The sequence below is a fragment of the Apaloderma vittatum genome, unplaced genomic scaffold, assembly GCF_000703405.1.
Source record: "Apaloderma vittatum isolate BGI_N311 unplaced genomic scaffold, ASM70340v1 scaffold22795, whole genome shotgun sequence".
Classification (NCBI taxonomy): Eukaryota; Metazoa; Chordata; class Aves; order Trogoniformes; family Trogonidae; genus Apaloderma; species Apaloderma vittatum.
In genome coordinates, this window is record NW_009716856.1 from 28429 (window position 1) to 46931 (window position 18503).

Genomic DNA, 18503 nt, shown 5'->3' on the forward strand with positions numbered 1-18503 from the left:
TCTTCCTCGATGCTTGGAGGGGAAGAGTACCCCTTGCCCCCCGATCAGCATGTGTGACTGAGCACAGTTCAGCCCCTGGCTGGAGAGACAGAGGTGCCTGCTTCCTCCCCTTCCTGCTTGCTGTGGCTGCAGGACCCAGCAGATCACCAACCGTCTCTCCAGGGTTGAAGACTTCAGCCTATATCTGGGTGGACTTTCCAGCAGGATCCCCAGCCTGTGGGTAAATGGCACCAGCTGGTTTATTCCTGCTTTGCTGCTGAGGCAGCCCAGCTCCGCAGGGCCAAGGACCCTGACAGGCTGCCAGCTTGGCTGGAGGGCAAAGCCACCTCACCGCCCACTTCGATGTCCCACCTTAGTTTGAAGGTGGTCCACACATAAGCCTGTGGTTTGTATTTGGAGGTTACTGTGTGCCGCAGGACCCCAGGGTGTTTATTCTCCAGCTTTTATATCAAGTCCCCCACGAGTGGCTGCACAAACCTACAGGGGCTTGTGTGACCCCCTGATCCTTCAGAGCAACCTGGTGTTTCTGAGAAGATTTCAGCACACAGAAATATTTAGAGTCATAGAATAGTTAGGGTTGGAAGGGGCCTTTAAAGATCATCTGGTCCAATCCCATACTCTCAGACTTGATCAGAAAGTTAAGTAGGTAGAAATGATGAGAGATTATGCAGAGTGTAACAGTTACTCATTCTGAAGAGCTGTGGCTGAACACAAGGTCAAAACCAATGCTTCCAGGCATATTAAAAACCTACAAATCTGTGAGAGAATATAAACATGCTTTTCTTGTTCTAAGAGTGTATTTTTTTAGGAGAACAAGGTAGGTACTCAAGCTGCAAAATGCTCAGCAGTATAAGGTCCCACAGCTACGGCTGCACAAGGGCTTGCTTCTCTCCTGAGGCCAGCTGGCTCCACACAGCTCATATCCATGTTGCAGATGCTTTTCTGCTCCCAGATCACGGGAGTCATCCAAAATACCCCATGGAAATGATCTCTCATCTGTGCTTAAACCAGGCTGGGAATTTTCTGGGTGAGAGCTAGCTGGCACAGATGAAAGTGAGGGCCTGGCTAACGGCTGGTCGGTGCAGCCAGAGTAGGTCAGTGCCCAGAGCTGCTGCCTGGCACCCTTTAGTGTGTTTTTCAGCTGCAGCCTATAAGACTTGGGTTATCAGCATGCATTTAGTAGTTAGGAGCACAGATTCTTTGGAAAAGCTTGTGTTGAACACTGGGAACCATACTGAAAATTAGAGAAAACTATCTACCATCCACACTGGCTCTTCTACACAGTTACTTTGCAGGCTAGAGGTGCCCATATGTTGCCAGGTCTAGTCGAGAGGTGGCATCCCTGCCCAAAACAGGGAGGTTGGACTAGATGATCTCCAAGGTCCCTTCCAGCCTAGGCCATTCTATGATTCTGTGGTTCTATGAATTTTATGTGTAAATACGGCTATGTCTCATGGAACACTAATGATAGGCACAACTCCCTTGGCTACACTTCTCTGTGCTAGAAAATGAGAGATTGAGGAGCTTCTGTGTAATGAGAGAACAAAAGTCAATTGGCACAAACTGAAACACAGGAAATTCAAGTTGAACTGTGGTTTGTTTGGGTTTTTTTTGCTGTAACAGTGGTAGAACAGTGGAACGAGTTGCCTAGAGAGCTAGCGGAGTCTCCGTCCTTCGAGATTCTCTAAATCTGTCTGGAAAACCTGCTTCAGCTGAGCCTGTTCAGAGAAGCTGTTTGGATTAGACAACCCCTGGATGTACCTTCCAGTCTCAGCAATTCTGTGATTCAATAGCAGTTTTACTTACCATTTACAAAATGTAAACCTTTCATAATAAGGTAATGACAAGAAGCACAGTGAAAAAGCTTCATTCCACAGCTGCCTGTATCAGAATTTCACCTTTCAATCCAATGCGTGTCCTATTTTTTTTGTGGCAGCACGTTGTCTACTCCTGTAAGATAGATCTCCAAGTGTCAGTTTGCCTGGGCAATACCATGTTTTAGGAAAATGTCTCAAAATCAGAAGTTAGGACTAAGGTAGGCTGCAAGCCCCATGTAAATTAGCTCTTAACATGACTAAAACCTCTCACAAAGGGATGTTAATGAAATCAGAAAAGCAACTGGCTCTGATCTTCCAGAAATACTCTGGTGCTCCCAGGCAGTTAAAATTACTTTATTTCTAACTCATATCATAAGACTTTACTTTGGGTGGCATGAAAACCCTGCTGCAGAGGAAAAGGGGAAATATTCAAACTATCTTCAGCTTCAGTCTTTTGAAAGGAATCCCAGCTGCCTGAGGTGATCTCAGCTGCTCACAGACACTGAGGTGATGAAAACAGGAGGCTCATTGTTCCTGGTGGGCTCCTGCTTGGATGTGAGGACTACAGCGACAGTACCTGTAATTCAAAGAAAATGGTAATAGCCTGCTACTCATATGCCACCCATGAAGCAACTGCAATGGGGATAATTTAATGTAAATACTGACCTATCAATCATTTGTTTAATCATCACAATGTTTTTGTAATTTTGAAGGTGTTTATAAAATACTTAAAAGGAGAGCTTATTTCAACATTTACAATATTATTGATGTCAGGCCATGCTGATGCCAACATCTTATCTACTTTGTCATTGTAAGAAAGATCACAATGAAGATTATAATTGTAACTCAGTAGGGGATTCATCAGCAAATTAACGGAGAAGCTTATCGACTTCTGACAGAAACCAAACAGACTGAATTAATTAAAAGTGAAAGCCGGAAAGCACATGGAAGAATGGCAGAGAAAACGCCTTGAATTTTTGGCTGAGCTGCAAAGATTTTGCTCCTGTCTTGGTTTTTAAAAAGTGTAACTCACTGGAAAGCTTGTCATTTGCACCCTAAAAATCTCATGCTTTGCAGAGTATTCAGCAAGAAATTTAACTCTATCCTTAACAAATTTTGCTCTGTACCTGCTCCAGACCAAGGAAATAATAGCAAAAACAACAACAAAAAAGAATAAGAAAAATAGGAAATAGAGATCCAGGATATAAACAGAATGCTGAGAGTACACTGCCAGGCCTGGAGGCGAGACAGAGGAAGCTGTGAAACAGCAAAATCTGCTCAATCATTACACACAGGGCTAAATTCATCCCATCGTGTTCAGCTTCTCCTTCTCAGCAGTACAGCCTCCCCTTTGCTGTCAAGGATTCTCTCCTCTCAGGATGTGATGGTAAGCTTTTTCTCATCTGTTTAGGCTTCACAGCCTCGGAAAAGTCCCCACATCAGCCACAATATAAAAAAATACAGCCACAGTGCGGTTGTCCAGGAAAAAGCGAGCAGCTGAATAATGTTGGAGTCAGATAAGAATGCCTAAAGAAAAGTGAAATGCAGCTGCTTGGAAATAGCTCCTGAAGTTGTGAAGATAAAAATGTCTCATAAAGCATTTTCAGCAAGGTTTTGAACACACAAAAAAACCACCTTAATTTCCTTTGTATTTTGAACTTGGGTAAAAAATTAATTTTGCTATAGCAAGTCTAGATTTTTATGATTAACAAACCAGGCAAAACTAAATTTTGTTACTGCTAATTTTGGTGAAATGTTTTTTTTCCTTTTTTTTTTCTCATAAAGAAAATTTATATATTTCAGGGGTTTTCTCTAATCGCAGACAAATGAAAATTGCAAGGCTCAAAGGAAGTGCAAATATTCAGCTGTCAAACTCTGCTACTGTCATTTGAATAAATGCTCTGGCCTGAATCCATTCTGCTTAAACCAAGTTTAGGCATGGCATTACCCTGGGCATGTTATAGGCTGCCAAGTGAAGAATCAAGCCCTGGAAACCTCTCTCTCTGCTGATTGTGGAAGGAATCACATTCACGTCTGTTCAATATTACCTAAAGGTAGGTGGGCATCTGTGCCTAGCTACAACCAGGCTGCCCCTGGACATCCCACAGGGACAGATTTTATGCTGCCACAGCAATGACCAGGACACAAGGAAAATAAAGACCTCGGAAGAAGTGGTAAAGCGAGCATGGCTTTGACAGTGTTACATTTTTACAGGGTTTATCAGTATTACAACAAGGAGGAAATCATGTATTTTTGTACTGAAAACCAAAACGAAACCTCCTCAATGATTAACAAATAATTCTGCATTGAGCCAGGCAGCGTGGCCAAAACTAGTGAGGCTGTGGCAGCCCTGCCCCCACGTAACTAAGCATGAGCATTTCTAATTATGCATTTTAGCAAAAGGGACTATAATTAAAATCTTGGTGAAATCTGATCCCAGATTCTGTCTACATCTGACCTGTGACAGGACTTAAATTTAACCACTGGTCCTTGCATGATAATCCAATCACAGCCATCAAATACCTGGTACCTCCAATCTGAATGGGGCCTTACCTGTCTCATATCTCCTCAAGTCTGCTGCGGTATTCTATATTGCAGAAGTATCTATGTCCCCTTATTCCTTAAACACCATTTTTTGAGCTTACCTTTCATAATTAGCAATTCTATACATATTTAAGACATAAACCTATTCCTTCTTACACAGGTTAGTCAAGTTTTACAGAGGAACGTTCTGAGTAAACCTTCCCTGCCCACAGGGGTGTGAGAGGCAGCTGTGCCGCAGTGCAAAGGCTTGACTGAGCAGTACAAGCAGAGCCCATCAGGATGAAAGTCTATTTCCATGATTAAAGTCTACAGTTGTCCCTGGGCTTAAAAAAGGCACCCTTCCTTGCCATCCAGAGACACAACCCAACCCAAAATTACAGTGAGGCAAATACTTGTCTTCACAAAGGCCTATTCTCTTTTATTTATGAACATTTATTTTTGATATTGATGTTTGGTGTTATTTTTAAAGGGAACCTATAACACTATCTTCTCCAAAAAGGGTTTGTGGAGGGGCCAGCCTGGGGAGTGAAAACATGGTTGTTATTGTTATCAGCGCTTCTGCCACTCACTGATAGGCTATTTTGCTGTGTAAGATTTCATTTCCCTTCTTTATTAAATTGAGTTTATAACACATATTTCTTTTGATTTGGAAGCAAACTGCCCTAAGCAAAGCATAGGCGAAAATGCCACACTTTATCCTAACTGTTCAGAGGTTGGCAGTTAAGTAGCTGTTTCCTTTTTCACTTTGCTCCTGTGGCACGCGCTGCCGGAGCAGCAACTCGCGGTGGGTTTGCCTTGCTCTGGCACCCAAAACCAGGGCGCCACATGCTGCCTCTCCTGCAGGATTTTCAGCAAAGGCAATACTGCTTTGTTTGTCCTCACCATAAACAGATCTCTGCCGGCCAATAGGTTTTTTACAAACCCTAACGGAAATTGCCATTCATATAGAAGTAATTTACACACACACACACACACACACACGCCAGCTAGTATTCTGTCACAGTGTATGTTTCCATATGACGGCTAACATAACTACATCAGATCCCAACTAGGTTGAATCCTCAGCAAAAGGAATAGCAGCTGTGAACAAAGCATTTGAGCCTAGAGACAAGGATCACTTTCGTAAATGCTCATTGATCTTAAGGCTAGAAAAGGACTATTATTTTTATATAATTGAATCTCTGGCATAAATCACACCCTTCAACCTAATTCTACAGTAACTTATGTTGAATGATGGCATATATTTTAGTATGCACAAGTTAAGACTTCTTAAGAAAGTTAAGACCTATCTAATTATATGTAACCTTTCCCTTCATTTACTTAAGGCAGGCAGGATGATAACATCGTTTCGTTTTGTACATAGCAGTCTATGTAACTAACATTTGTCTTGTCCATTCCTCAAAAAGTAGATTTATAAACTGCAACAGAAATACTGAGCATTGTTTCACATTGTCTCGAGCATCAGCTTTCCCAGGTTTTGACCAATGTGATTTTTCTGGCTGTAACATCTGTTTCTTGCTTCTTCGCTCATGGCTTATTTTAAGGTAGTCAGCCTACAGAGTGTCTCAGGCTGGAAACCTAAATCAGCCTGGAGCAGCACCTGGTGAGTTACAAGAATGACAGAAATTACCTAGGAAAATGTAAGATGTTTTAATTGAAGAAAGTCATGCTTTGAAAATGCTGCTTTTAAACTTTTAAGGCCAATGAGTTCTAATACATATTTTGTGACAACAGCAGAGCCTTTGGCTTCTGTTATTACGGAGCAGCTGATTCAGGTTTGACAATGTGGCCCTTTTTGTGCTGGAATTACAATAATCCTTGGACATAAATGAACAATTCTGCCAGCCCTGTGATTTTGACAGGCAACTGCCTGGCTGTCAGAGGTACTGCTGTTAAACGTGAGCGTTCAGCGATCCCAGCAAATAAACACACTCCCCAGTAAAGCCTGACTTCCAGACAGCTGCTTTCTGACAGGGGATTCCAACCATCTAACGAGCTTCCCAGGACACATTAAAGCATGGCATCTTTGAAGATCTGCCTGCTTTGGTTAAATTCAAGCACACTTATCAACAGCTCTGAGCCTATCTCTGAACTATGTAAAACTGGGATGGAAAAATAGCAGCTGGAAAACTTTAATCCTTTCCTGGTTGCAGCCCCCAGCTGCCCAGCACAGCAGCACATGGAGCCATGCAGGAGCAGAGCCTGGCAGTACTCTCTGGCTTCATTTCCAAGGTGGAAATAATCTCTGCAGGTTTCCTGCTCATCTTCTTTTTAAGGTATTTGGCCAAGAGCCATCCTCCACAGAATCAGCTAAGAAATGTTTTCTGGCCTTCCAAAGGGTAATTAGTGTTGGGCTGAGAGTGTTTCAGGCTGAGGCATCCACTCAGCTGGCTGCAGGGGCTTCTGCTGTTCATTTGAACTCTGCTGCATCCTGAGGGCCAGCAAGGGAAGGAAGGAAGCAGCAAAAGGAGATGTTTATGCACTAGAAGAAGTTGCCTGGGGCAACAAAAGCCTCTCTGTTTACTATGTTGGCTACTGTAAGTGGGAGATGCAGTCCCTTCAGCCACAGTGAGGCTGACCTCCGTCCCCAGTGCATGTTCTGGGCAGCCTTTGGAGCACTAACAAAAGCCTTTCTGTGCCTAAGCAGCTCCTCCACACTAGTCTTATGGAGCCAGTGCCACTTCAAGTGACTTCTGAGAGGGAAAAATGGAGTGGAAAGTGCTGCGTGAGAGAACAAAATGGAAAGCAGCCAGACACTTGCAAACATGAATTTTGCTGCTCTCATATAGTCTTCATTATGATAGTTTAACACTGAGTCTTTTGAGTGGGAGAAAGTAGAATGAGCCTCAAAACTTGTCATTTTAAAGGTTCACCATGAAGGCAGAGTATTGTATGGCTGGAGCTAAGAGAAGAGTTAGTAACAACCACCAGACATTTAGAAAATTAGTCAGTCCTTGTTGCTTGGTTTCCAAATGATCATTAACAAACATCTATGAGGCCATATGGTGACCTGCTAGATATGCTGATGATCTGGTCTGCTCCAGATCAAATATGTGACCTACAAAAATCTCTCATATTTGCCAATGCTTCAGATGACTTGTTTTGATTTAGTAATCAGTAGTTGTGAGGGATGTGCATCAGAAAAAAAAACCACCAGTAGATGAAATTGCATCACTGAATAATATCTTGGCCTTATAATTCTAACAGAGACAAGAGAATTTTTTTCTTTTTCTCAGCCTGAGCTTCGGTATAAATAAGGTAGTACACCAGATTTTCTTGCTAAGTTGTAGCTTGTTAAAATGTTAACATAGTTTAAACTCCCACACTGGTGCTTCAGTTCCTTTTTATTCTAAACATTGAAGGTCTACCATGTCTGCTAGTCTTTGAAGACTCCATCAGCTGCAAAGGACAGAGTGACAGCAAAACTTTGCTTTTCCTTGGATAATCTAAACAGAAGTTTGAGAATATGTAGTGTGCCAATTTTCTGTGTCACTTTATCTCACATCTCAAACTTTAAAACCACATACGACACTAATTTATAATATTTTGCATACATTCATTGAAAAGAAACGGTAGCTATTTGAAGTTATTTTTTGTGAAACTGGAAATTAAGATCAATTATAAAAACTGACTCTTCTTTCTTTGAAAACAGGAAGAGAAAGTCTCATTAACTTTTGGAGGAGTGGGACCAAGCCTTGTGACCAAGTTATGTTCAGACTCATTGACCAGAGGAGTAAGGGCACACCTCTGCATGTCAGTTATCAAGCTTCAAGTGATTAGTTTAACTTTGCCATATAATCTTGGTTAATGTGAGCTTATAGGGATGAGTACCATTCAGAGTCCTCTGAGAGAGTTCCACAGAGCAGCAGTTTTTTTCATTTTTTCCTCAACAAAAAACAATCTAACTTTCAGAAAACCTCTAGGTTTTATCAAGCAGACTGTCCACAGCTGCCCACATCTATAAAGCAAGATTTTCCACATTCATTTACTTTTATTTTGTCTTCTCTCCCTCATGTTTCGTTCTGTTTGTTCACTCACACACATGGGAATTGTCAAGATCTGGGTCTGTGTATTTTATTGCTTTCAAGTCACAGATCACTCATGGATGTTCTTTGGACCACTAGTGGCTCAGAGTCCACCAAAAAGAGTGGCTGCCTTGGGACACACCAGAACTGCCGCTCTCAGTGAGGCTGAGCTGTTGCTTTTGTGCTGGGTCTGCTTGAAACCAGGGCTAAGCTCCTGCCACAGGTGATGTGGAATGATTTAGGAACATGAGCACCAGCAGATGAAATAATTGCTGCCAGATTGGCAAACCGATGCCATTGCCGTAGGTGGGAAAGAAGAAATAAAAGGAAAGTTACGTAAAATGTTTTATGTTTTCATACAAATATCAGTTGTGGTCTAGCTTCTTAGTATAGACTTAGTAATCGCCCACTGATCACTATATGCCACAACTCTTGTCATACTGTATTATAGTTCACATAGCACCCAGGAACCCACACCAGGCACTAGGACTACGCTGAGTTAAAACTAGTTTAAGCAATTAACAGAAGCCACTTGTTGCACCAGCAAGCTCTCAGTTGGGGTGTAGCAATCAAACCAGGAGCAGGTGCAGAGTGTTATGGAGGAATGCAGCAGTCTTTGTCTCTACATGCTGGTAACCATGCTGTTTCAGGTTGTTTCTCAAATTCCGCAACCAAGAATTTTGAGGAGGATTTAGAAGTGACCGTGGAGGCTGATAGCTGTATTTCTCCAGCATTCAGTACAATGTGGGATAAAGGGTACGAATGCTCGTTCAAAAGCCTGACTAATGGAGCACTGATGCAGTAGATGTTCGTGATTTGTAACAAGAGCGGGCGGTGCTCGTAATATGTGAAGAAATTTAATTTTCCTTGAAAGTATGAATAGCCATCATTAGTCTGAAGTATCTTGGAGGGAATCAGTGGAAAGAACTCAGGAGGGAAAGTGAGGTGCTCAGTGGTGGCATAGGAGGTGATTGTGGAAATTATTCAGGTAACTGCCAACTGTCAAATGCAGGAGGAAAAGAACATTGTAAAGCTTAGAAAAGGAGATGTAGTAGTAGTGAAGATCCCAGGATAAGAAGTTCCATGCCTGTTCTCATTGGATAAATAATAAAGACCATACTGGACACATTAAGCAAGAAAATGTGCAAGATGAAAACTGAATATGGTGATCCAGAGGAGAATGGAAATCAGAAATGTGTAAGCTTTAATGCCAGGAAAAAATGACGTTGTTGTCCATAGTAAATGAACAGAGCTTTTTCAAAAGGATTGCAGATCAGGAGCTTGATTTTGACTACTCTGAGATAATGTTTTAGACTGCCGCAAGCTTCTGCCAAAAATTCACTCCAGAGTTTTAATTTAAACAGAAGGAACAAATTCTTTCAATGAGAACCTTGAAAAAGCTGCTTATTATTTTTGTGTTTGAGAAGTAGACTGCCAAAGATCAGGAGTACTGTAAGAGTAGAAGAAAACGTGTAGCTTCTGCCACCCATCCTCAGAGGCAGGAGCAAGGGGAAAAGAATCATCAGAGGATTGCAAGCATTACAAACAGTGGAAGAAGAACCAGGGCAAGAAGTGTCAGAGGCAAAGACACCAACAAGTTGGAAAGATGCAGTTCACTAGGTACTTTTACCAGAAAGCTTTCAGTCGGACTCCGAGAGCAATTTGGTCACAGGAAGTGGAGACTATAGTGTGTGGGCAGAAACAGGTAAGGTGGAATCAGTGAGAATAATGTTTGGTGAGGTGGATGGTCAAGGGAGAAAGCATAGACAGAGGCTTGGGAGGAAAGTAGGGTTAAGGATGGGGTTAATGCTTTTTAACGGGTTACTAACAAAAGCTTAAGCACTGAACTCTGACATTTATGCAAGGAGCACTTATCTAAGCCATCCAGTTAAGAAAAAATGGATTAAAAGTTTCAGGAACTGATTGTACAGATGAGGGAGGGAGATAGCAGGTCACATATGCAAAAAGGAAACAAGAAAAATATCAAAACAGGCATCTGGGAAACTATAGCTTTTTCCTTAGTGGTTCACTGTCCTGCGCTTGCATGGAATTCATACCCTTCTGTATTTCAGTTCGGTTTAAAACAAAAAATGCATACATTAGGAATTATTTTTTTCCTGCCAAACAAGTGAAATTTTTATCAAGAAGGTCAAAGCACCTAGGAGGTGTGTTTCCAATGTGTGTGCAGGGTGTAATGACAGCTGTGTTTCTGATACCTTCACCAAACAGGGCAAAGAAAAGGCAATATATGCATTTCTGACATTTAAATAAAACTGGCAGTGTAGTTGGCATGCACCTGACAATGAATATTTGAAGATGGCTAAATCTGCTTTTTCTAAACTTCTGTGAAGCAGAAAATGCTGAGAATGGAGGCTGGTTATGCTCTAAACTGTTGAACTGATAAAAGTCACAGAGAGAAGTTTTAATTATTGCTCAGCTCCTGTAGAAGGAAGTTTCTTCCAAGCAGCTTCTCCTGAGGGCTCTGACGGTCCTCAGCTTCTGCTGGAGATGGCAAGAGGAGGCAGCACTCAGTGCTTTACAAAGTGGGGAGCTCCCAGAGCCTCTGTGCTCTCCCAGTAGCACTGACCAGCAGAGGGGAGCACATTTCCTCACACGGAGCACCCAATGCTTCTGGAAACATCTGGCAAAACATCTTACAAAGTGTTGAAAGTCTGTTTTACTCCCATGGTACGATGCCTCACTGAGCAAGAAAGCAATCTCTTTTGTAGGAGGAGAGCATAGGCTTTGTTTTTCTTATCGCAGTGTATAGCTTCTGAATCTGCTACACCTGCAAGCAGCGAGCGTATTCTTTGAGCTGCAGTGACAGTCAGCAGTCCTCAGGCACCATGTGCCAGTGGAGAGGGACTGAGACAAATGATCTGCCCCTGAAACCCCGTTGGAAAGCTGCACCCTCAGCAGGCAGTGGGGGCACTAGGGCTTGCTCTGCATGACAGCCTGCTCCTCTGACACCCTCTCAGGAAATTACATTCTTTGCTTGATATTTCTATTGGCCACAACCGGGGTGTGATTACAGTGTGAGATTTTGTCTGTAGGTATAGCTGTCACATGCAAGAGATGCTCCATGTTCCTTGATCTTGGAAACATGGTAGCACTTAGTCCAGTGCAATTTCTAAACACCATTGTTTTTATCCCTTCTACCTGGGAACAAATACAAACATATACAGTTCACATATATGTATGTATGGGTCACACATATGTACATACAGATCACAGTGGGTCACCTAATCTAATTAAGAGTTTGTATGTTTCCCCAAACCAAGTCAGGTTTTCTTATAGGATCACTGATTCAGCCTTTCCTCTTCTCCTTGGACCTTATCTGTGGGAACAAAGGCCTGGGAGACCTTCTCAGTCCAGACTAAGGCAAAGAAGGTATTGAGCATCTCAGTCCTGTCCATGTCTAGATTGCTCATCTCACCTGATGGCCCACATTTTCCTTGTTTTTCTTTTGCTGTGAAAGTAAAGGAAGAAACACTTCCAGGAACCACCAATGTCAACTCAAGCCGAGATTGAGTTCTCTTAACGCCACCCCTATATAGTGGGTCTGTATTTTTTCTGTATTTCTCATTTATACCTCTCTTAACTTTCATCCACTGTATCGTTATGGGCCTCTCTTGTGCTTGGAGGAGTCTGCTCTGAAGACTTGCCAGCTCTTCTGGGCTCTATCACATTCACAACTGCCTCCCACTGCATTCAACTTAGCCAAAGACCTGTGCTGGATGCTGTTTTCCGTTACATTAATTTTGCTTATTTCTGTTGTTTTTAAATTTCATTTTAGTTGGAAAGAATAAAAGATGAGGAAGGAGTTTTAGAGAAGTCAAAGCATATTTGACTCATAAATTCAAACCAAAGTGTTCCATAAAAAGTTGTTTCTTCCTGTTTAGTGGAGTGCATACATGATTTTTATTTCATATTCTCATTTTAACTGAGGGAATCAGAATATATTTCATTTACAATTGGAATAAAGTAGACATTTTTATTCAGCCATTATCCTTTTTGGCCAGATTTGTTTGCTTGATAATTTGAGGGGATTTGAGTTCTGAAACTCTGAAAATCCGGCTGCTTTGTCTGTGGCTCAGCTTTGTCTTTCACTGCTCTCTGAAAATCTGAAAATGTGTTTTTGATAGAGAGAGGATCAACTCCAAATCATAAAACTAACTAACCCTTCAAACTTTAGGGAATTCAAATTGCCAACCAGGCTTCAGTCCCGAGTTTGGTAAATGTCAATGCCGTTCCTTGGGCAGCAAAGCAAGCTGAAATAAAAGTGTTAAATAGGATGGGAAGCTGCCTTAATTACTTGAGATGGGGAGCTGCCTTAATTACTCAAAACAAATGTATTTCTTTTCCGGGAGACATTTAATTCAGGAATTCTTAGTTATTTCATATCTTGTGACACTGCTTAGCCTTCTAATCTGGTGCTTTGGTCAGATGGAGAAAAGCAAAAAAACAGCTGTTGATTAAATGGCGTAGATGTCATTACATGACTGCAAAAATGCCAGAAAGTTGCCCCATTTGCACTCATAATTTGTAAGTAATCTAGAAATATGCTTTGAGGCAGTGACTTCATCTATAAAGAATTACCAGTTCAAAGTGTATTAGTACATGACTGCCTAATATGGCTTGGCATTAAGGGTTTCTACATCAGCATTAATTGGATTAAATTACCTGCAGTGAAATATGAGCCTTTTGAGGAAAGCAATTCTTGTCCTTCTGGCTGTAGAAGCATAAAATGCAGGGGGGTGAGGAGTGGAAGTAAAAAGAAAGAAGGAAAGAAGGAGGTAGTGTTCAAACAGGCTTTGTTTTAAGGCAGAATAAGAGTGAGTTTGGACATGCTGTGGGTGTGACATGGTGGCCAGGGAGTGGTGAGAAGGGACAGCCCTTGGGCTGGAAGGGGTTTTGCTGTCAGACCTGCCAGGTGAAGAGCAAAGCCCCAGCTGGGGTGTGATGCTGCGGAGCAGCAGTCAAGTCAGGCGTAGTGGGGACCAGGGACCGGTGGGGTCAGGGGAATGGCTGGGACCTTGTGAGCCACCTTGGGGTGCAAGGAGAGGGCACAGGACAGAGGAACCCCGACTACAGGGGAGAGCTGCGGGAGGAACGGGATGGTGTCAGGACGGCACAGGCACAGTGCTTCAGGAGGGTGAGGGAACTCACAAATTCAGTTACCCACTGCCTGCAACAAGGGACATTGGTGAGACAAGGTCACTCTGTAGATCAGCATTTACAGTGCTCCCTACCTGCAACTGATATTATGAAGCTCATGTATCTTATGTGGAACCAGTAACTTGATGTTGCTAACTTAGATCCGCTGAATGTACAAACAATGTCTTCTAAAATATTACCCACATTTCATCCCAGATATCTTGGCTTTGTTTTAGTATTTTGTTGGGTTTTTTTTTTATTATGAGTAAAATCATAGAATCTGTATTTGTTGCTCGTCTTTACTACTGTGCTTTGTCGATGAATAGAAACAAGCCCCACAAAGCATTCTGGTGCCTCATGATCGCTGAGAAAGATGAGGGCATGAACCGTGTTACTGGTGTATGAAGACTGAAGAGATGAGAAGAAAATACCCTTTCTAATAAATTAACATTACCATAGCAGCAGTTGTAAAAACAGTTGGGGTGATCTGATTAATAAGTTTTTGCTGTGTCTATGTGAATGTAACTTTACAGCAAACGGTTTAGATATTGCTAAACAAAGGTACCGGGTACGAATAGGTCCAACTTAGAAAAAAAAATCTCTGTGGACAGAGCTCCATCCCGCTAGCTGCTTACCATTTTTTTCGTATTGATAAGGGCAGGGCACACGATCAGCGTTACCCTGCTGAAGTGATCCTCAGAGACGTGGCCTGTTCTCTGGAATTTTCTGGAATTTAGCTGACCAGAAGCCGTGGGTGAACGTGCAAGTGTGCTCCTGGGCAGGCCCTGCCCCAGTGCCTTCTGACCACCCTCAGCAGCCACTGCGGGCCACTGCAATGTTATGTGTCTAGATACGCTTTTAATCTAAGTGTATGATTGTTATAACTTAACAAAGCATATTTATTACCCCAGAGTTTTTCTTTTGCACAGTAAAAGTCTGATGCTTTGTGCATGAAATGTGTCTTTTCAGCGGAGCCACCAGCCTTTTCTATACGTGTTCATACGCTACTGACAGGAATTTCATCATGTACATCGATGCACACTAACTTATTTCATTGTGTAGCTCACGATCTTATTTCAGAATGCCACACATAGGGTCAGTTAACTCTGACAGCCTGATGTTGTCAGAACATCTTGGGGCTTATGACTAATGACATAAAGTCTTGTGCACTTACTGGTCAATGGAGGAAATCCTGTGAGTCTTTATTTCCATATGACATCGTGGTATTAAATGACTGGCAGACGTGAAGGCAGGCTGTAGAACAGAGGTTATGAAAAATCATTGAATAAGACTGATAGTTGTCTGCTACATGAACATCAATGGCTAATGCTCATTGATGCAATTTCTCTCCATTTTCTGCAATTTTCATGTTGAATATTGCAATTAAACCACATAGCCAGAAGCCTTCACTCCTACAAAAAATACCACTCCCAGAAGATTCATCATACTAACTTTATAGCATATACCTAAAAGCCTTCGCTCCTACCAAAAATACCACTCCCAGAAGATTCATCATACTAACTTTATAGCACATACCTTATTCACAGTCCATAACTTTCCCTTTTTCATCTTTTTAAAAGCTCCATAAAAAATGACGGATTCTGGCTAGTATCAATTACTCTCTGAAGCGCTGAATAGTAGCTGTTAGATGGGCCATGACTCTCGTACATACATCATCAATTCCTTTTACTCACAATCTGAGGTAGTCTGGATCTTGCCCTGTATGCTTTAAGGGAGGACTCCTCTTTGAAAATTGTTGCTCTGTAAGTGCTATGACAGTGGAGGTTTGACTGGCCAGCTGTAGTTATCTAAAGTGGCTGGGTTGCAACTTCTCCTCAACAAGCAGAGGAGCTGATGATTAAGGGAAGATTCTTTTCCTGACAATTGGAAATGGTGAGTAGAAGTACATATGAAACCAAAAGTGTTTCCATGCTATGGCAGTAATGGCACCAGAAAACCCAATTCAGGCACAGTGGATTGTTGTTTTTTCAAAAATTAGGGGAGCCAGAAACAAATCTTATGCACTTGTTGTTTAGAATTTTTTTGAAAATAACAAGCCTTCATCTCTGGACTCTCCTCTCTGTCATCTTTTTAGCTTGATTATACCTCCATTTTTAGCTTGAATTCTTATATCTCACCCAGGTGGAGCTGAGAAAACGGGATGAGGCCCATTCATTGAGGCTTGCTTGCTTGTACTGAACATTCGACAGCGAAAACAAATTTTGCAATGTGATTAGTTTTCATAGAGCCTACTTTGTTTACTGGCTGAAACCAGCTAGAAGCAGTAACTCCACAACTTTCTTCAAACCTAAACTTCCAAATATCTTGTGATGGGTATTTACCTTTTTCATCCAGCCCCAAGCTGTTTGGAGGTCAGCATGTGAGAAATTATTACGTCTTGTCAAGGCTTGGACACCAGTAGTTCCCCGTGTGTCAGCTGCAATGCTCTCTCTGCACCAGGATAGATCTGCAGGTCATGTGTAGACTACGGGTCACATGCTGGAGAACATCTCTGGTGCCCGTTGGAAGTTGTGATCGTGGGGCACTGGATCCTTGTGAGCAATGACCTTCAGCAAGTCAGTCTCAGAAAGAGATTCAAGTCAAAATTCTGGTAGAATAATTCCCATGCCTGAGCCTTAAAGACTTTTAACTTGCTTGAAGTGGGCCACACTAATCTGACCAAGGATTATCAAGGGAAAAAGAAAAGCAAATACTGTTCTGTTCTCCAAGGGGTCTTTTCAGCACTTTTTAAACGTGACAAATTTCCTAAGAGCCTATATTCAAGAAAGATAGCGTTTCTGTTGGAAATACATCCTAGTACTGTTTGAATTAAGAAGTCTGTAAAAAACTGAGTCAGTATGGGCATAAAGAACTTGCCATTAGTTTGGTGTTTTGTTTGTTTCTTCCTTCAGGGAAAAAAAAAAGTCCAACACAAAATAACACAACTTTAACTACGACTTCTATATCTTCAGGGATTAAACATCTGAAGAGCCAGAGTGATTCATCGTTTCCAGAGGAAGAAGAGGGAGTTAGTGAAAGGGAAGAGGATTGGGGCCATTAAACAGCACGGAGCGGCCTCGGAACCCCGTCATGGAGAGTAACTGAGCTGTGCAGCTGCGGGTGCATCAGACCAGCCACCGCCGCTTCTGTCCCTGCACCGGCGTGCCGGCAGCACCGGGGCACCCTTGGGAGCACCCTCAGCTGGGTTGTACAGCCACCTGCAAACGTGTTCTGTGGTACTTACACCTGAAGATACTACAGTTATTGTAGAGTCATTTATTCTTTCATTTTCTATGACTTAGAGATGTAATTTGCAAATGCGTTAGTGACCTGACATCAGTACTGCCAGAGCTTAACTACTGTGTGTGAGCTGTACTCTAAGGCCTGTTGTAAATAAAACTGATTTAAAAGCTACAAAATAAATATGTTCATTTAGACAAGATTGTACATTGTATAGTGGATTTGTCTAGCGTGCAGCTAAACATTTGTGTAAAACGATCTTTTTAGTTAAGGGCAGATTTACCACAGTTAGGTAGAGTTACTTGCAGTAATCTAGACAGAAACAAAGCAAGCAGAAGCGACTCTTAGTCTAGAGAGGGACCCAAAGACACTCTTCCCCGTGTTCCCTCAACACGCAATGCTTAAAATCTCTGTCTTGCTTTTGGTCTGAGACTGCCTAGTCACATCAGCCAAACAGATTTCTCTTTACACAAGATCATTGTTATCTGGAGGCATTAGAGAAACTCTCAGTTTGGGAGTTAGAGGAAATACAAGGAGAGTGTGAGACCTGTGAACAGTCTCATGCAGCAGCCAAGCCATGGGAAATGCCAAAAGTGACCTCCATCACCTGCAGCAAGCGGAAGGTATAGCCTTTACTGAGAATGAAAGCCAGGCTACGCTGCGTTTGTCACAGTCTCAGCCAGTAAAAGGTAGCACATCAAGGTATGGTGATCTAGCACTTGTCCGAGCCCTAGTGTTTTTAGTTTAAGTTTGGCATGGTTCATAACAACATTTTCATCAGTCAGACTATGCAAATTCTATGGCATAAAATGAAATAAGGTGGAGAAAGAAAACTATGTTTCCTCAAAGTCATGCTTGATCAATGGTCAATTTCAAGTCAATTCACTGCTGATTTGCATTAGCTGTTTGCCTTTGATATAACATTTTACCCCAGTTCTACTTTCCACAGCTTTAAGTCTCTTCTAAAGGGCTGAGCTAGCACAAAAAAAAAAAGAAAAAGAGAAAGAAAAAAAAAAGAGTTGAAGTGTATGAAAACATAGAGCCTTTTGTCTATGCCTTGCATGATGATTTCACTCTCAATCCGAGGCCTTCTACGAAGACTTGCTGAGAACAGGATCTGTTAACAAGTGCTTCTTTATATTTGTGAGCCATCTTTTTGCCCTCCATCTGTACCTGTCCCCTCTGTTGCCATTTTCTGTAGAAACACTGCAAACAGGATCCGTGACTCCAGCTCAGCATGGGTATGCAAGAAGGACTTCTGTTGTACAGAAGCACCTACAGGCCTTAGGGGACCGAGGGGTTTTTTATGTCACGAACAACAAAAAGAAGCAAGTGACCCTTCAGAAACCACTTGAATAGCCCCAAATTAAGATTGGAATAGTAGAAAGAAGAGCTGAGCTCTGGTCCCAACTTTGCCACAACCTTGCTTTCACAGAGCATCAGGCTCTTCACATAGTTGCCAGGTACTCTCAGTTGTAAAAGTCACCAGTGTTTAATCTCACACCATCTATCTGGGTTGCTAATAAAGTGCTTTTGGTATTAATGGCTTTTTGTTTGCTGGTGATTAGTACCCACAGGCTTCAGATGAGGACTGTCTAGGACTTACAGGCAAATGAAAAAATGCACGTGATTTATAACACTTGATAGCAAGACAAGGTATTGAACATTTTGGGATCTCAACATTTCAAAGGCAACACAAAACACCTGGTAAGAGCTTGGA

At 42.1% G+C, this 18503-nt stretch overlaps 1 protein-coding gene across 1 annotated transcript in view; it reads left to right on the forward strand.

Moving 5' to 3' along the window:
* Positions 1-16604, forward strand: part of LOC104274154 (protein phosphatase 1 regulatory subunit 1C-like) — a 28870-nt gene extending 12266 nt beyond the window's left edge. Inside the window, exon 3 of the mRNA XM_009869697.1 lies at positions 16516-16604. Within this exon, the coding sequence (XP_009867999.1) occupies positions 16516-16604 (89 nt within the window). The remainder of the gene's footprint in view (positions 1-16515) is intronic.
* Positions 16605-18503: the final 1899 nt, after the last annotated feature.